The sequence below is a fragment of the Rhamphochromis sp. 'chilingali' genome, assembly GCF_963969265.1.
Source record: "Rhamphochromis sp. 'chilingali' genome assembly, chromosome: 10".
In the NCBI taxonomy this organism is placed as follows: domain Eukaryota; kingdom Metazoa; phylum Chordata; class Actinopteri; order Cichliformes; family Cichlidae; genus Rhamphochromis; species Rhamphochromis sp. 'chilingali'.
In genome coordinates this window covers 20089349-20108728 of record NC_137937.1, presented here as the reverse complement: position 1 = coordinate 20108728, position 19380 = coordinate 20089349, and the positions used below count along the sequence as shown (strand labels likewise).

General features: G+C 41.3%; 2 protein-coding genes across 3 annotated transcripts; both read left to right on the top strand.

The window, feature by feature from the left end:
- Window positions 1-1900: 1900 nt before the first annotated feature.
- Window positions 1901-16167, top strand: lztr1 (leucine zipper like post translational regulator 1). Of its 2 annotated transcripts, XM_080894372.1 has the most exons (20): window positions 1901-2189; window positions 2294-2490; window positions 2578-2640; window positions 2723-2779; window positions 3162-3241; window positions 3333-3441; window positions 4197-4280; window positions 4364-4421; window positions 4529-4668; window positions 4755-4956; window positions 5404-5514; window positions 5610-5702; window positions 9848-9943; window positions 10939-11122; window positions 11219-11388; window positions 13691-13974; window positions 14230-14379; window positions 14994-15099; window positions 15213-15293; window positions 15730-16167. In XM_080894372.1, the coding sequence occupies exons 2-20, from the start codon at window positions 2339-2341 to the stop codon at window positions 15844-15846; spliced, it is 2337 nt and encodes a 778-aa protein (XP_080750498.1). In that variant the 5' UTR covers window positions 1901-2189; window positions 2294-2338; the 3' UTR covers window positions 15847-16167. The 2 variants fall into 2 exon arrangements, with proteins under 2 accessions (XP_080750498.1, XP_080750497.1); XM_080894371.1 differs by having other exon boundaries at window positions 1901-2490.
- A 1935-nt stretch (window positions 16168-18102) lies between these two features.
- cldn26 (claudin 26) lies at window positions 18103-18944 on the top strand. The gene has a single exon (XM_080894598.1). The coding sequence runs from the start codon at window positions 18145-18147 to the stop codon at window positions 18799-18801; it is 657 nt and encodes a 218-aa protein (XP_080750724.1). The 5' UTR covers window positions 18103-18144; the 3' UTR covers window positions 18802-18944.
- The last annotated feature ends 436 nt before the right edge of the window (window positions 18945-19380 follow it).

Here is a 19380-nt window from a genome sequence, read left to right as displayed (position 1 = left end):
ATGTGTGTGTGTGTGTGTGTGTGTGTGTGTGTGTGTGTGTGTGTGTGTGTGTATATGTATATATATTTTTTAAACGAATGGCATTAGCTATCAGTCTACTTGAGAGTCCTATCACTACAAATTCTAAATCAAATCATCATTAATGTTATCAACTATAAACGTGTTTCTCCATGTCTGTCATGTAATATGTTTAATAAATAACAACAGAAGAATCTATAAATGAAAGAGCCATTAAAAATGATGTAATTAGCAGTAAAAATACCTTAATTTTATAGGATAAATGTTGCATTTTCTTCATGTGAGAACTTTACTGTTCCGTTTTTGTTTGCTGCTTAAATCTCAATGATAATCAACAATAATGTGTTGCTCTTGCCAGTTGTTTTGGGAGGTAAAGTGACAATGTGATGTGACTTGTGTAGAGAGCAGGAAAATAACCTAAAACATGTGTCTGTCAAGTAAGGTCCTACCTAAATGTACAATGACCAAGAGTGTCAAACACCACTCGGATGTCTACACGGCCTTATTATCAGAACCACTCATAAGAAATGCAATTTCATTTCATTAATTTATGTTTGTAAATTCACCTATAATATTTAGTCAGTATTTCTTTCCATTCAGTATTGCTTATTCTTAGTGTTTTGTATTATTAATGATTTGATTTTAACTAATGTGCAATTTCCTGATTTTGTCCTCCATACAATAATCCATTGTTACTAGCAATATATGATAAGCTAAGTCTCAGAATAAAATGAAATGTAATATTGTTTATTTAAAACAACCATTTAATTTTGTTGAATGCCCTGGGATTATTCTGAATGAATGTACACGACATGAATGTACATCTCTGAAAATAAATGAGAAATATATGTTCCTAAAAATGGTGGGTTAAGATAAATGGCCATATTGTATCAGCCTATGGATGGGTGAATAACATTTCACAAGTTTCCTGTTAAAATGAGCATTTGGTGCCGATAATGCCTCAAAATTATAGTGGTTCCAAACGGACCTAATAAAGCATTTATTTTGAAGATCAGTGTTAGAAGATTGTAATTAAATCCAATGCTATTTGCTGTTGTAAAATAAAACATGAAAAGTTCAATGAGGATGGTTATGTTTTTAACAAAAACTGCATGATCACAATACTTTTTCATTGCTTGGAGATGTCCTTAACATTTGTGCTAAGACAGTTATAGACTTAGAAACACTGTTAAGTCTACGGTTTTACATATCAGGATGTACTGTAATGGAAAAAAATATGTAACCCTTGACAGGAATTAAAATTTGACAAATAAAACCTGAAATGAACGACATTTGACATATTACACTGTGCCATTATTGATAATTAAAAGATTACACCTTTCATTTCTGACTTCATTGGAATTGAGATTTCTCTGCTCGGTGTGTCCAACCCAACAGACAAGGAAAAATCAAACACAGAGGGGATTTTGTCTGACTCCTGCTTGTCAGTTTGGTGAGCCACTGGGGCACCTGACTCAAACAGGCCATCCTCCACAAAACCCTCATTTATAAAGTTATCTAACCTCTGTTTCAGTGCAGATAGCTAACAACAGAGAACCACTTACTGCTTCAGAGATAAAGAGTGAAAGTGGACACTATATCCTTGTTTTTAACATAAAACTCATTGCAGCAATGAGTGACTGCAGCTTTTTTAGTTTCCTTATTTTCTTTCTTTGCTTAACGTGCTTTAAAATCTTTAATTTCAAAGACTCTTTAACACATTCCAGCTTTGAAGACGGTGCTAAATCTATGACAGGTTTTTAGAGTAGGACTCCAAAGTGTAAATTAACGTTAATACCTATAGTGTTTCATACTACTCAAGATTACAGGACTGAAAGCACTTTGACTCCGCCTTTTTAATATTACAGGAAGTGAAGTACCCGCAACATACAGGGTTGTGGGGGGCGTGGATTTACCACTGCTTTTGATTTCTTGGTGTTGTTTTTTTGTCTGTGTAATATCATGACATCGTAGGTATCGAGCCGGTTGGCCAGATGTTTTAACGCAACGTTAGCGTTGTTCGTTAACTTGTCGTTTTCTTCTTCATGTTGCTAGTTTTGGGGCGTAGCACTAGCTAGAGGCTAGCTAGCTAGCCAGGTTTAACTGAGCTTTTTTGTAGCTAACAGTTCTCTGAAGGACAACAGCCTTAATCTTTAACAAAGAAGACTTGGGTAAGAGTAGTACCAATGTCACTCCAGATTTACATGTAGTGACAGAAGTATTAGCACTTATCCTGGGGCATTAACAGCGTCGTTAACCGTTCACGTCCCTGCAGATGAGTGGCCCTGAAATCTGATTGAGCCGGGGAGTTAGCAAAAACATGTCCTGTAAGTCAACTAAAGTGGCTCCGAGTGTTGATTTCGACCACAGCTGCTCTGACAGCGTGGAATATTTGACACTTAATTTCGGCCCATTTGAGACTGTTCATCGCTGGAGAAGACTCCCTCCGTGCGATGAGTTTGTTGGTGCAAGGTAAGGTGTGGACAGCTGAGCAGCAGCAGCATCTTCACTCAAACTGAATACCTGTGGTTTTACTGAACTTCATGCGGCTTCACGCAGGCGCAGCAAGCACACTGTGGTGGCTTACAGAGATGCAATATATGTGTTCGGGGGAGATAATGGGTAAGGGCTACAAGACTTCTGCAGACATTTTTCAGATATATGTGTTATTATATGTATGTGAGAATTCTGTGTCACCCAACAGCAAAAACATGCTGAATGATCTGCTTCGCTTTGATGTGAAGGACTGTTCCTGGTGTCGGTAAGGCTATAGCCTCACAGCCGCAGTTGGTTTGATTTTACTTCGTTGCAATACATATCACAATCCACGGAATAACCCAGATTAACACACATTTATGACTGATGACTGAATGTAGTGTAAAGCGCTTTGGGGTCCATAGGGACTAAGTAAAGCGCTATACAAATATAGGCCATTTACATTTTAAGACCATCATAGTGTGCATGCAGTGAGTATCAGAACAAGGAGCACTAAAAAGTAATCATAAAGATCAGTTTATTTCCACAGTGGACACTTTTTGAAAGTATTACAATACAAGACACCAAATCAGCCAGAGTATATATAAAACATACACAATCTTAACCATATAATAAAATAAAAGTTGACACATGTCTATAATTCACAGAGCTTTCACCACTGGAACGCCACCTGCCCCCAGATACCACCACTCAGCTGTGGTCTATGGCAGCAGCATGTTTGTATTTGGTAAATCCTTCATTATCTATAAAAATCCTTCATTTTATCCATTTTAAACTCTGGTGGCATTTCTGTAATGTTCAAATTTGATATTTTCTAGGGGGCTACACTGGAGACATTTACTCAAATTCAAACCTGAAAAATAAAAATGACCTTTTTGAGTACAAGTTTGCTACAGGACAGTGGACTGAATGGAAAGTGGAGGGAAGGTAATGTATTAACTCGTTTCTTTTTAATAATGACCAAACATTGTTATTGTGTGCCATGATATTATTGTATCTTGCCTCCGTGGTTCCCACCCTTAATACTTTAGGGTTAGGGGTGTCGAACTCCTGGCCTCGAGGGCCGGTGTCCTGCAGGTTTTAGATCTCACCCTGGGTCAACACATCTGAATCAAATGATTAGTTCATTACCAGGCCTCTGGAGAACTTCAAGACATGTTGAGGAGGTCATTTAGCCATTTAAATCAGCTGTGTTGGCTCAAGGACACATCTAAAACTTCCAGGACACCGACCCTCGAGGCCTGGGGTTCAACACCCGTGCTTTAGGTTGTCTGGAGGATAAAATATGTTGGAAAAACTGTGGGCTGGTTTCGCATGTGCCTTTATGTTTACTGGCTAAACTAAAACTTTGGAGGACCTCACACTGTGCACAGTTGCCTTCTACTATGTCCTAGCATGACAGCCCCCCCAACTCCAAAATCCTCTATTCTTCGCAAAATTGCTGATAAAAGTTAAGCCCACCTCCTTCAAAAATTAATTTAAGGTTCAAATTAATCCCATAGTATCTCTAATCCTCAGTCTTGCAGTCTGCTTAGTTTAATCCAGGACAAGCAAAATCTACAACTGTTTTAAGTCTTTGCAAGGCCCTTTGAGGTACAGAGGCAAATAAAAATTTAGTCTGGGACTATACTTAAGTGTTGTCATTTGAAACTAGTCCTAAAAATCCTGCATCTCTGTTCCAGCTTGCCAGTGGCCAGATCTGCACATGGGGCCACAGTCTACAGTGATAAACTCTGGATATTTGCCGGTTATGATGGAAATGCCAGGTATGTATGAATTTTTTATTTCATTTTCTGCAGATGTATTTGTTTTTGTGCATAACCTTGGTGACTATTTCGCCCACGTATAGGTTGAACGACATGTGGACCATCAGTCTGCAGGACCGAGAGCACGCGTGCTGGGAAGAGGCATGTTTCATTCATTTTCACAACAAAAGAGAACAACATTTAAAGTTAAAGACTCAGAAACTCTTGGTCATTGTTCATGTCTGTCTTTCTGTCTTTGTGTCCATCAGATCGATCAGAGTGGTGAAATTCCCCCGTCTTGCTGCAACTTCCCTGTCGCCGTATGCAGGGACAAGATGTTTGTGTTTTCTGGACAGAGTGGAGCCAAAATTACTAACAACCTCTTTCAGTTTGAGTTCCAAGGCCACATGTAAGCAGCACCCTTTTTTATATCATTCAGCTACTTATACTATATTTACCAGCATTACCCGACACTCATAACTCCCATGTTCTCAGGTGGACACGTATACCAACCGAACATTTGCTGCGTGGCTCTCCTCCACCTCCGCAGAGGCGCTATGGACACACTATGGTTGCCTTTGACCGGCACCTGTATGTATTTGGAGGTGCTGCTGACAACACCCTGCCCAATGAGCTGCACTGCTATGATGTTGACTCTCAGACCTGGGAGGTGATCCAACCCAGCCATGACAGTGAGGTATGAAAAAATTTGGAAAATGTTCATTGTGTTTGTGATATCATTCATTTGTTGACACAAAGAACTATGTTAGTAGATATGGAGGTGGATGAATGATATCACAAATATTATTTATTAGGACAGTAAATTATTAAACGAGAACACTTTGTTCCTGTACGCTCCATTCCTATCTATTGTACTATTTCTTAATGTAATGCAAACACAATATGTTTGGAAAAGCTGTTGAGTGATGAGCCATTTTGAGTTTACTTACTTTACATTCTTCGTTGCTGTAGACAGTCTGCATTTTGTTGCAGAAATTTGTGCAAGACAATTTATATTATTGTAAATCATAGTGGTATGGTGTTCCTTTTGTGTCACCCCAGATAGGAATATAAAACACATGTAGGTGAATTTTACAGATATGCAATTAAACTCTTATCTTTTTTTGTTTTTGTTTTTTCTCAGATGCCCAGTGGGAGGCTCTTCCATGCTGCTGCTGTGATTCTGGATGCCATGTACATCTTTGGCGGGACTGTGGACAACAATGTCCGCAGTGGGGAGATGTACAGATTCCAGGTTGGTGTCAAATCACCTCATTGCTGAGATATACTACCATAGTTAAAAAGTCTGTCCTGCCTTAAGATTGATTGCTAAAACTTTCACTTTTGTAGTTTTCATGCTACCCAAAGTGTACCCTCCATGAGGATTATGGCAAACTGTGGGAGAACCGTCAGTTCTGTGATGTGGAGTTTATTCTGGGCGAGGTGAGTTTTCATTGCTGTAAAACTGGAAGCCAAGCCTCTAAACTGCTGATTAAAGCGTCAAGGTGAGGTGCCGGTTTAACTACATGGTGTTACGTTCTGGTCCCGGCAAGTAAATAAACGTAACAAATAGTTTGCCCCACTCACTTCCCACCCACACACAAACCCCAACAACGACACCTTTTTTAAGTATTTAAGCAGCCATTTATTTTCATCAGCAGTGAGCAATGCCAAAACAATAAACAAAACTCCCTATAAAACAATCCCTAGTCTTCCCTACACCAAAATAAAAAGAAGCCCAAACAAAAGACAAATCACTTACCTAACTATCTAACGAAAAACAGGAGAAAACTTGTTCAACAAAAGAAAACGGCTTCTCACGCCTACTAGGCTGCGACAGTGAAAGTTATACAGCAAAGGAACAAAAAAGTGACCGCCACTGGTTAACTTATTTACAATTATTTACATGGCAAGGCTAGAGGTACACGTGAATACTCCAGCCTGCACTACAATGACACAACCCACAACTCTGTGACCGCGTCAACGGGGTTCCAAACAGCACTCCCAGGTGACTGTCATCCGGACGTTAAGTACTGGAGGTGGTCCATCAATTATCCAGTCGGAAGGTGTGTAGAGACTCCACCCAGATACCTAGCAGCCACGCCCAGGTGTCCACCTCCTAGGAGAGAAAAAAGGGAAAATACCGCCACCATCCTCCGGTGGGAGGCACAACACCAACAAACACACCACTGGGTCATAACAGTTTCCCCCACCCAAAAAAAATCAAACATCCAACCCCACACAAAGATGTTTGATTTACGACCTAGAGAGGGCATCAGCCATAACATTCTCTAAGCTCTTATATATTGGATCTCAATGTTGAAATCCTGTAGGAGTAAGGACCAACGCATGAGGCGCTGGTTGCTGTTATAGAAATGTTCTAGAAAAGAAACAGACTGGGTGGTCAATGCCATTTTCATCCTCCTGCACGAGCACTGCACCCGCCCCCAAAACACTGGCGTCCACCTCTGAATCCTTGGCCCCTCAGGAACCGCCCAGGGACACCAAGAGTCTCCAGATTGCGCTTTGGAGGAATCAAAATCAAAGTCTGTGTCAAATTTAAGGGTGGGAGATGGAGCATTAGCCACCATCAGCTGGCCTCTTCTGCGGTCCCTATGCCGTCGAGGTCCTTGTCTTTTTCTAGCAGGTGGCCTGGTTTCAGCATTTTGCTGCTGCTGTTGCTGGGATCCACTCGCACCTCTCCTCTGCCTAAATGTCTTTACACTGACGGTTTGAACAGCCTTTGATGTGGCACGATCGAAACCACTGTTATCTGTAAGTGGTATATCGACTACTTCTGGCGACGGAAAAACTGTGCCGCCAGCTAGATCGTTTCCCAAGATGATGTCAATACCTGCAACCGGTAACTGGGGCCGCACCCCAAGCTTAACCTCACCAGACAAAAACTGAGACGAAAGCTGCACCAAGTGTAAAGGAACCCGTATTACACACATCCTAACTCCCCAGGCTAACACATCCGCCCCACAACAGGATTGAGCTGAAAACGGTAAGACCCCCTCACGAATGAGCGACTGTTTCGCACCAGTGTCTCGCAAAATACTGACAGGAGTCCGCCGATCTTCTCCTATCAAGGAAACAAAGCCGTTTGACACAAACGGCTTAAACTCCTTATCTACTTTATCATTTTCGGGGGCCATCACCTCCCCCCAAGTAGGAGAGTTTGTCTGTAGAAGGTTTATTGGGGAAGGAGATGTACCCTGCCTGGTCATTTCTTTTCTCTTCAGAGCAGGGCAAACCGCAATAAGGTGTCCCTGCTCATGGCAAAAAAAACACACGCGGTTCTCAATGGATGAGGGGATGGCACGGCGGGTGCCCCTTGGAGACCATCTGGGCGGGCTACTGGAAGACGGAAAACTGTGAGCAGGAACCGAAAACACCACTTTGTGTGTCAACACAAACTCATCAGCCCGTATAGCAGCAGCGGCGAGAGTCGTAACCTTCTGTTCGTTTAAGTAGGTTACCACAGTGTCTGGTAGTTGATTTTTAAACTCTTCTAACGTCACCAACTCACGCAGGTCTTCCAAGGTTTTTACTTCTGTAGCATGACACCACTTATCAAACAGAGTTTTCTTTTCTCTGGCAAACTCCACATAGGTCTGGTTGGCGGATTTTTTCCCATCCCTAAATCTCTGCCTGTAAGCCTCTGGCACAAGCTCGTAAGCGCGTAGGACAGCAGCCTTCACCATATCATAGTCAAAACTGTCCTCCAGAGAAAGAGCGGTGCATACCTCTTGAGCTTTCCCCACCAATCTACATTGGAGTAAAAGAGACCACACATCCTGTGGCCAGTGCAGCGCACCTGCGATACGTTCAAACACTGTGAAATACGAATCCACCTCAGTTTCCCGAAACGCCGGCACCATTTTGATGTGTTTACTCACATCAAAGCCACCACCTGGCATCGGGGCCGGTGGCTGCGGAGATGGCGACTGCGGGGATGATGACTCCGGGGAGGGTACCTGCGGGGATGATGACTCCGGAGAGGGTACCTGCGGGGATGGTGACTGCGGGGCTAACCGAGGTACAGGAGGGCTGGCAGACACAGAGGCTCCCCTCTCTACCTCCAGAGCCCTGATCCTCAAGTGCATAGCGTCCACCTCCAACTGCTGTTTCTTTAGCTCCACCTCCTTAATGCGCAGCGTTAACTGCAGCTCCTCCACAGAAGGGCTAGGCGGAAAAGGGAGATTTTTCAGTGGGGCAGAAACACCAGCAACAGCCCCCAGCTCAACCCCCCCTGCAGGACCCGGCTCACCAAACAACCCCCTGTCCGTCAACTGGACACACAGGAGCTCCCTAAGCTCTTTCTTCTTCGCAGTCAACGGCACAGTCACATCAAAGAATTCAGCAACAAGCAAGAGGTCAGCCTTTTTACACCTGTCCAACTTCTCCGCAGACGGGCTCAGAGTGAAGTCCTCCAACTTAAACTCCATCCTAACACACACACCCCCCCACACAAGAAAAAACCGCCAACCAAGAAAACAAGCCACAAAAAGAACACAAAAGAGACGAGCCCCCAATATGTTACGTTCTGGTCCCGGCAAGTAAATAAACGTAACAAATAGTTTGCCCCACTCACTTCCCACCCACACACAAACCCCAACAACGACACCTTTTTTAAGTATTTAAGCAGCCATTTATTTTCATCAGCAGTGAGCAATGCCAAAACAATAAACAAAACTCCCTATAAAACAATCCCTAGTCTTCCCTACACCAAAATAAAAAGAAGCCCAAACAAAAGACAAATCACTTACCTAACTATCTAACGAAAAACAGGAGAAAACTTGTTCAACAAAAGAAAACGGCTTCTCACGCCTACTAGGCTGCGACAGTGAAAGTTATACAGCAAAGGAACAAAAAAGTGACCGCCACTGGTTAACTTATTTACAATTATTTACATGGCAAGGCTAGAGGTACACGTGAATACTCCAGCCTGCACTACAATGACACAACCCACAACTCTGTGACCGCGTCAACGGGGTTCCAAACAGCACTCCCAGGTGACTGTCATCCGGACGTTAAGTACTGGAGGTGGTCCATCAATTATCCAGTCGGAAGGTGTGTAGAGACTCCACCCAGATACCTAGCAGCCACGCCCAGGTGTCCACCTCCTAGGAGAGAAAAAAGGGAAAATACCGCCACCATCCTCCGGTGGGAGGCACAACACCAACAAACACACCACTGGGTCATAACAATGGGTTGAGTAGGTTACCAGTATGCTCTGAGGTTGTTGCATGGGCCTAGGTTCAAATCTGTCCCAGACACCTTTGCTGCATGGCTTCCCCCTGCCCTCTTCCCCAGCTTTCTCAACTGTCTTCTTGTAATAAAAATGGTGAATGGCCTGTATTTGTATAGCGCTTTACTAGTCCCTAATGACCCCAAAGCGCTTTACATATCCAGTCATCCACCCATTCACACACTGGTGATGGCAAGCTACATAAAGGCTCACAAACCCAAAGGCAATTCTTGAAATTCATGGTGACTCGCACATGATCTGCCAAACTTGTTTTTTTTTTGTTGTTGTTGTTTTTTTCCACTTGTCTGACTTGACATTGTTGTCTTGTTTGCAGAGTGAAGAGAGAGTCTTGGGGCATATCGCCATAGTGACTGCAAGATGTCAGTGGTTGCGGAAGAAAATCCTGCAGGCTCGAGATAGGCAGCGACAGGTTAGGACAATGCACCAAGTGCATCTCCTCTGACACATACAAGACTGTCAGTGATCTCAGAAGATATTTATAAATATGAAAAATCAGGCTGATTATGTAACTCTGTAACCTATTCCACATCTTGGAAATCAGAAACACGGTGAAATGGTGACACAACTTCAAGCACCTGTGTCACAATTCAAATATTAAATGGCAGAAAGGTTTAGAATTGAATCCACATCCTCCAACCTGCACTCTTCAAGCTGTGCGGCATCATGAAATGAAACACCTTTTTAAAAAAATTTTTTAAAACAATGAACACCGCAGGAGAGGAAACAATTAGTCGTGATCACATCATGATTGGTTGGTTTCCATCTCCACTGAAATAGGTTAGAGTGGCGATATTGTCATAAAGAAAGAGTAATGATTTGGTAATTATCTGTAATAAAAGGCTAGTGTTTGGTATTTGTCCAACAATAGTGTTGAAGGGGAAAATCAAGGAGTTATTGCTCGTATTTTTTCAGACACTCATATTTATAGAAAATTAACTCAGTCCAGACTTAATGCGCAAAGTGAAGCTGCAAATGTAATCATTTTAGTTCATTTTCAGCTCATCCGCCATGGCGAGGCGTCTGTCGTCGGTCCACAGTTCACAAGAATATCTAGTCCTACAGTATTCGTCAGAACTGAATCAAATTTAAAGGTTGACCTAGTTGGGTCTTCACCCAAATTGTGCGCAAAGTCAAGGTCCCCATTTTAGTAACCCGTGAAATGTAATGGACTGGATGATGAGCTACATTCTCTAAATTTCAGTTTTATGAAAAGTCAGTGAGGCTTTCACTACAGAAAAGGTGCGGCAGCATAAATATTGCACATTTAATGCTTTAATGAACATATTTATCTAAGCTTGTAGGTCTGAGGCATCAAGATATATAATATAAGCATTTGTAAGAGTAATGGGTCACTGGTGTATTCACTGAGCCAGAATGATAATTGCATACTTTACTGCCTTACAGAAGACAAAACAGGAGAGCAGTGAGGATGAAGGAGCAGCTGGAGGCTCAAAAGATATGCCAGCAGGCAACAGGCCATCGGGCACACAGCCGCTGCTGGAGGTATCCATCAGAGAAGCGGAGGCTCAGCCTTTTGAAGTCTTAATGCAGTTTCTCTACACAGACAAGATCCAGTACCCTCGCAGAGGTACCACTCTGCTCATGCTTCTCACATTTGGTTGTTACCAGTCTTGCTGCAAAAGAGAGGGAAAATGTTTATTCGTGTGTGTATCTGTCTACACAGGTCATGTGCAGGATGTTCTCCTGATTATGGATGTGTACAAACTGGCCCTTAGCTTTAAGCTTTCCCGGCTGGAGCAGCTCTGTGTGCAGTACATTGAAGCATCAGTCGACCTGCAGAATGTTCTCAGTGTCTGTGAAAATGCCAACAAACTGCAGCTCGACCAGCTCAAGGTACGTCCAGATTAAATGTTAACAGCTGAAAAGCGTCTTATACTGACCTCTAGTGGTTAAAGTTTCTTAATTTCACTGCTTTTCAAACTGTTGGGCTGGAACATGGACGACCATGGTAAAAAGATGGAGTGAGGCCAAGTTAAATGAATATGACTCTAGTCTGGAAAATAAACAAACAAGAGTTTACGGATGCTGTCCTGCTAACATTTTGTTCATTAAAACTCAAAAAAAGTTGTTTCTGATTGTTTAAAACTTATATATCTTCCAAATTGAGTTGATTGGTTCAGCTCCCCGTCACTACCAGATCTACTGCCCATTTGCGCATGTGCGAAGGTAACTCTACTTGGACAAACTGCCCGAAATGCGTTGACAGAAACACTTCAGGGATTTTGAGTCATTCTGCGCTCCAGATGCGTTAAAAAAAATTTTTTCCGCGTTAGTCGTGATGCCGGCTTGATTTGCGTTAACGCTTTAATTTTTTTTTTTTTTGAAAATATTTTTATTGAAAAAAGAAAACAGTACTTGCAGTTACCGAAATACAATCAACCTTTCTTAATTTTCCTAAGTAAATTAACATATATATATATATATGAAAAAAACAACAAAAAAAACAAAAAAACAAAACACATTAGAGTGGTTACTAAAAGACAGAATAGCATCATAGAGTTTCGAAATGGTTCCTCTGTGATGAGGAACAAATGATAACGTAGTTTCCCACTGCTGTTCTGGAGGTAAAGAGGGGAAATTTGGGAAACACTTAGCAACAAAATTTCGAATTTGAAAATAGCGAAACAAATGGGTAACAGGGAGATTGTAACGAGAAGACAAGTTGGGAAAACTATCGAAAACACCATCCACATATAAATGTTTGAACTGTTTTATACCCTTGTCACACCACACTGAAAATGTCGAGTCCAAAAGTGAAGGGGGAAACAAATGGTTTTCGCTTAGAGGACCCGAGGAAGACGGCATTACAAAATTAAAGTGACGTCTAAACTGAAACCAGATTTTGAGTGTGTTAAGAAACACCTGATTATCAGTGTACAGAGAGGGTCTCACGGGTAAAGAGGAATAGAGCAAAGCCGGTAAAGAAGAGCCCTTACATGATGATAGCTCCAATTTACACCACGAGGAACCAGAAGATTTTAGCCAGTAGCAAAGTTTATGGATGTGAGCGGCCCAGTAATAGACTAAAAAATTAGGTAATGCAAGTCCTCCACTAAATCTGCATCGCTGCAGCAAAGTTTTAGAGACCCTAGGTGGCTTCCCTCCCCAAATGAAAGAACCAATAATCTTGTCCAGTGAAACAAAAAAATGTTTCGGCAAAAATAAGGGAATTGACTGAAATAAAAATAAAAATTTTGGTAAGATGTTCATTTTAACAACGTTAATCTTACCGATTAAAGAAAGGGGGAGATTACCCCATCTTTGAATATCAGATGTGACCCTAGATATAAGAGGAGACAAATTTGCTGATTTAAGGCCAGCTAGAGAGCGAGTCACGTTAATCCCTAAGTACTTAAACCCAGACGGACTGAGACGAAAGGGTAGATCGGACTGTTGAAGTTGACGTGCTGCCGTATTAACAGGAAAACACTCACTTTTCCCCAAATTCAATTTATAACCTGAAAACGAACTGAAGTTCTCCAGAATACTTAAAACAGCAGGGATGGAGCATGCGGGGTCAGTCATATATAATAACAAGTCATCCGCATACAATGATACTTTATGTGTAATTCCATTACGGATGATTCCCCTGAATACAGAAGAAGATCGCAATGTAATAGACAGAGGCTCGATGGCAATGGCAAAGAGTAAGGGAGACAAAGGGCAACCTTGACGACAACCACGACCCAGCGCAAAATAATCAGAGTAAACATCATTAGTATGAACACTGGCTTTAGGGGACGAATAAAGAAGCCGAATCCAGGAAATAAATTTATCACCAAAACCAAATTTCTCTAAAACTGCAAACAAGTACTCCCACTCCACCCTATCGAAAGCCTTTTCAGCATCTAAAGAAATCACAAGTTCAGGAAGTTCAGATAGACGCTTTGAGTAAATAACATTAAAGAGTGTACGGGTATTAAAAAACAATTGCCGTCCCTTTATAAAGCCATTCTGCTCTTCAGATATAATTCGAGGAAGCACATCCTCAAGGCGAGATGAAATTACTTTAGCCAATACCTTTGCATCGGCATTAAGCAGAGATAATGGCCTGTAGGAACCTAAGTTAACGCTTTAATTTTGACAGTACTAGCTATTATGACACTAATACCAACATCTTTTTTTCTTTCTTCAGGAACATTGCCTTAATTTTGTGGTTAAGGAGTCACACTTTAACCAGGTTATCATGACGAAAGAGTTCGAGCATCTCTCCACTCCCCTGATAGTGGAGATTGTGCGACGAAAGCAGCAGCCTCCTCCTAGGGTGTACTCTGACCAGCCTGTGGACATCGGGACCTCCCTGGTGCAGGACATGAAGGCCTACCTGGAGGGAAGCGGCTTTGAGTTTTGTGACATTATTCTGCTGTTAGATGGTCACCCACGGCCTGCACACAAAGCCATACTAGCAGCTCGGTCCAGGTAGATCAGCGTAGATTTTATGGATGGGTTATTTTGTTTTTGTTTTGTATTTTTGGTACCTTACTTAAGCTGAATTTGATTTAATGTGGATTTTATGCTCCTGTGCCGATAGTTGACTCTAGGTCTACTACTACTAGATCTACTCTAGAGTAGATTTGATTGCTTTCTGTAATGGCTTGATGTTGTATCACAGTTGGTCATGGTCCATTTCAGCTTAATGGTGTGACTTATCCTTTTGATACTGTTACTCCTCAGTTACTTTGAGGCAATGTTCCGCTCCTTCATGCCCGTGGACGGTCAAGTAAATATATCCATTGGTGAGATGGTCCCGAGTAAGCAGGCCTTTGAGTCGATGCTGCGTTATATCTACTATGGTGACGTGAACATGCCTCCAGAGGATTCCCTGTATCCTTTTCAATTGTAGAGTTTTTTGGGTTTTTTTTTTTTTAACTTTAACATTTCTGCAAATATAAATAAAAATGAAATGAGTAAAGATAGCCTAGATAATAATGATGATTAATTAATTAATTTCTGTCTAAAAACAGACCTCAATACTTTTCTTCTGTTCAGGTCCTTAAAAAACACAACATATTCCTACAGAGACATTTGTATCGAGTACAGTTTGTATCACTAACAGTAAAACTGCTAGCTCGTCACAAAAGAACTCAATATTTAACATAAAAAAGGTGTGAACTTTTTATCTGTAAGTTAGAAGATGGTGATGTTTAAGTTAAGAGTTAGTGTTGGTTAATGTTTATAAATGGTTTATAAGTAGATAAGTTCAGGGACACAATGAAATAATTCATAAATATGTCAATGCCAGAAACAAAATAGGGCCTAAAATGTTTCTGTTATGGAGTTGTTAAATTTGCAGTTTCATATAGTGAGTTTCTAAATCACACTGAAGCTTTTTCGAAAATTAAGCCACATGGGTTGTCAAAGCACCCGGCCTTACTTTTTGGTTAATGTGAGTTTCATTGCGGTAAACTTGGTTTACATCCTTGACCCTGGATTAACAGCTATCTGTTTGCTGCACCATATTACTATGGGTTTTCTAACAACAGGCTGCAGGCTTACTGCAAGCAGAATCTCGAGATGAACGTCACTGTGGAGAATGTCTTGCAGGTATTGTGCTTTCTCCCAGGGGGAGCAGTGACCTAATTGGACAATGCAGTCCCTCACTTTTGTACAAAATAAATCATTTCTTCACTCACTTCTCTCTCGCTATCCTCTCTCAGATTCTTGAGGCAGCTGATAAGACCCAGGCTCTGGACATGAAGAAGCACTGTCTCCACATTATTGTCCACCAGTTCATCAAGGTGGGTGGGCTTGTATCCGAAGCCCTGGGGGTTTGCTGCCCACTCACTGCAGCTGAGCTAACCCTCTAGTCCCCTCTTCTTTGCGGGAGACTGACACCTTTGGCCTCTTAGTGGATCACCCTCCATCTTCTGCGTGAAGAGGAGACTGTTTACAGGCTGGCCGGCTGTACAAGCACCTCATCACATTGCGATGAGGTGTCGCTCTGATTATTGTTTGTTATCCAAAGGAACAAAGAAGCACTCAGTTTTCACTTTACTTCACTGGAGTGTTAGCTCTGCTGTATTTCTGTTAAGCTTTTATCTTCTTTTTATCTTTTATCTTCATTTTGTTGTGCATGAGCAATCAAGTGCTGCTTATTCCCCATTTTTGACTCATTGTCTTATCTTAATTTGCTGTTCTTTTTTTCATTTTTTTTGTTCTCCTCCCCTCCCAAAGGTATCCAAGCTCCCCAACCTGAGGTCTCTCAGCCAGCTGCTGTTGTTGGACATCATTGAGTCGCTAGCCACACACATATCAGACAAACAGTGTGCCGAGATGTGCTCCGATATTTAGGACGGCTCTTTTCTACTCTTGCAGAAGCCATACATCCCTGCTCCACCTAATCATTCCTTGCATGTGTCATACCCCATTCAACTGATGCCTTTTATCCACACTGTATCGAGTTGCTATTGTTGTTGTTGTTGTTGTTGTTTGTCCCTCTGCATCTCAGCGAGGAATGAAATCAGTGAAGGAACCAGATTGTACCTAGAATTGTTAAATAGTGTAAAATTATCTTTTCATGTATAACTCTGCTTTTATTTATTTTGTACAGACAGACCTTTTTTGCAAAGAGATTATTCTGCTCACTGTTGCTTTGGCTTTTTTTTTTTTTTTGATAAATATACAGGTTACTGTATATTTTCACAAGTGTGACAATAGAAATGGATTCAATTTCATCAGATGTATCATCTCAATAAACCATCACATCTATTAAAGTCAAATGGGTTATTTATCTAAATCTCTATTCATTTAAGTTTGTATTATTTACATATGTCTTTTGTGGTAAAGAATCCAAATCATATGAAAATAATTATAATATATCTCTGTGTTAAGTACTGTTGCTGGCACATGTCTTTGTGATAATTCTTACCATTAACAAAATCTGTGTATCCTACAATACTGAACTTAGTATTTAGTGATATTATTCTGTTATCATGCACTTGAAGCCTTAATAAATCTCTTACAGAATGAGTCATGTGTTCTGTGCCTGTGCTCTGATTCACCAGTATACCAACGTGATTGAAGTTTGTGCGCAACCATTTTGTCAGTTAATCAATAAACACAAAGGAATGTGTCAAAAAACTGAAGTTTTTCTGAAACCACAGAATTGATTGATTTAACCTCTCTTTAGAAGCTATTGTCACGTTGTGTTATCACAAATCTTCTGGGCTCTAGATTCGTGATAACACTACACAAAAAGAATAAAGTCATCTGTTAGAGTCTCTAACAGATGACTTTATTCTTGAGCCCAAACCTAACTTTTAAACTGCTTTTAAATCCTACAGCCATCTGTGCAAAGAGCCGATAACTCCATTATGTCAGCTTTGCCTAAAACTACAGCATTGGCCATCCTCACTGGCTTTATGCAGGGACCATATTAGACTGGATCAGCCGGCAGGTTGTTTTGCTGTTTTTAGTGTTTGGGGTTAAAGTGGGGCAGCAGTCCTCATCCAGTCCAGCAGTATAATTTTTAATTTTAAACAGCTGATGTTTAAAGTGAAATATTCAAAGACACTTTTGTTGGCCTTACTGGTGCTAATCTAAAATTCAGACTACTGTTGCAAACTAAAGCCAGTGCAACTTAAACACAGTGTGAAAAAGCTGAAGGTCAGACCTTGACCTTTCATTAAATTAGCATGTCCGTCAGGGGTCTCAGTTTCCACAGATCCATGCATGATAAGTTCAGACAACACTCCCTGGTTTGAGCGGATGAATTCCTTTTGAATCTGCAAGGTTTTGCACTGCAGCGATTTTGGTTTACTCACGTGATCTAAATTAAATTAAGTGGTTTAATTTTAATTATTCATTTGAGATGTGTTATAGGTTCTTATGTATGTACTGAGGTCACCCTTAATAATCCCAGTATGAGATGAATAAAACTAAAAGAAAAGTATTTTCTGAACGTTTATAGTAAATTTTGTTCATGGGACTAAGACAAAATGTTTGTCCTAAATGCAGAGGCATTATATTGGTTTTCTACAAGCTGGCAGTTGTACTGCAGGATCTGTAACAACCCACAGAGGAATTCCCAAAGTGCTGGACTCTTTTGGACTTTTGTATTGCTGCAGTGAGCACAAAGTGCTATTCATAGTAGAGATACTTGAGAAATTTTGCAAATCAAAATAAATATCTTAAACAAATAATATATAATCAAAAACGAAAGACCATACCTCACCTAATTTTGCTGAAACGTTTAAAGTTGTACTGAAGTTCACAGTCACGTGAAACAGTAACTTTTATGTCTTTCTTTTTTATGTGCCCCTCATGCACAGGTTGCTCATTTCATTCAAGTTGACTTGTGCAAACACACGGCCCAGAATCCCTCTGCTCATATCTGGTTTCATTTAAATACAGAGTTCGTTGTTCACTGGGATGACATTGAACACTGAAACCAAACAGTATGGCCGTTGTTGTGTGGTACGAGATTTTCTCCTACTTATCAGGTGCATTTTCTTAAAGAAGTAAGAAGTGGGCCGTCCAGGTCTGTCCAGCAGGTGGGACGAGCTACAGAGCCACTTGGATGGCTTACCTAACTTTACTTAGATTTGGACACAGAATCACAGCACAGACTTCACTGCACAAAGGCAGAAGATGGTTTTTCTAACAGCTAAAATGATGCAAAGGACCGCGCTCTTTGTGACAGTTGGAGGCTTGGTGACATCTCTGATCACCACCTTCCTTCCACATTGGAAAACAATGAACTCTGATCTCAATGAAGTGGAGAACTGGTTCTCTGGGCTGTGGCACACCTGCCTCTACACCGAGGAAGTGGGAATTCAGTGTAAGGCCTACGATTCCATCATGGGACTGCCGTTGGACCTACAGATCTCCAGGGTGCTCATGTCAGTGTCTATTGGTACTGGTGCTTCAGCTGTACTGGCTGCTTTCCCGGGTCTGGAGGGGGTTGAGATGTGTATGGAGCCGCCTGGTGTGAAGAGAAGGCTCCTCATCTTTAGTGGGGTGCTGTCCTGGGTGTCTGGGCTCACTACTCTGGCTCCTGTGTCTGTTGTGGCCTATACAACTGTGGTGGACTTCTGGGATGAGGGTTTTCCTGATGTGATGCCACGATGGGAGTATGGGGAGGCGATGTTCTCCGGATGGTTCGGAGGACTGGCACTGGTCATCGGAGGGACTTTGTTCTTTGTAGCTGTGTGCATGGGCGACTACGACCGGCAGACATCGAGTGTACCAAACAGCCCACAGGTGAAGCAAAAGACACAGCACTACCTAAAGACGGAGGTTTTATAACTTGCATATTCCCATATGTGTAATATCTGCATGTTCATGTACGTTATATGAAAGCATGACAGCCTGTGAAAGATTACAGTAGTTCTACCGAGAAGCACAGAAGTGTTTTTGGGGCCCTTTTGTTTTTTTTTACTGGATTTCAAAGTGGAAATAAAACTTTTTTTTCTGTGATCTCTGTTTAGAAGAAAAAAATCTGAAGCAACTGTGTGCGACACATTTTATTAAAACAATGTGAGACAGTAGATGACTGCTGTAGTTTTTATTCTTGTTAAAGCATTGGAGGACAATTTATTTAGTAGAACATACACACCATTGGAACCTCACTTAATGGTATGGTAGCTAGTCAAAATAACATTTTGGTTGAATTACTCATGCATTAGTTATAATGTTGAGTGATGTGTGCAATAAGCGCACAAAAGTATGTCATAAAGTTTCAAAACATCAGAAAGGAACCTACTAGCACCATAATACCGATTTATTAGCTGAACTGAAAGATGAAGAAACTTAAAGAAACCTAAAATCAGCACACTAAACAATAAGTAAACAGCACTCGGGTCGGTAATGAAAATGTCCCACATT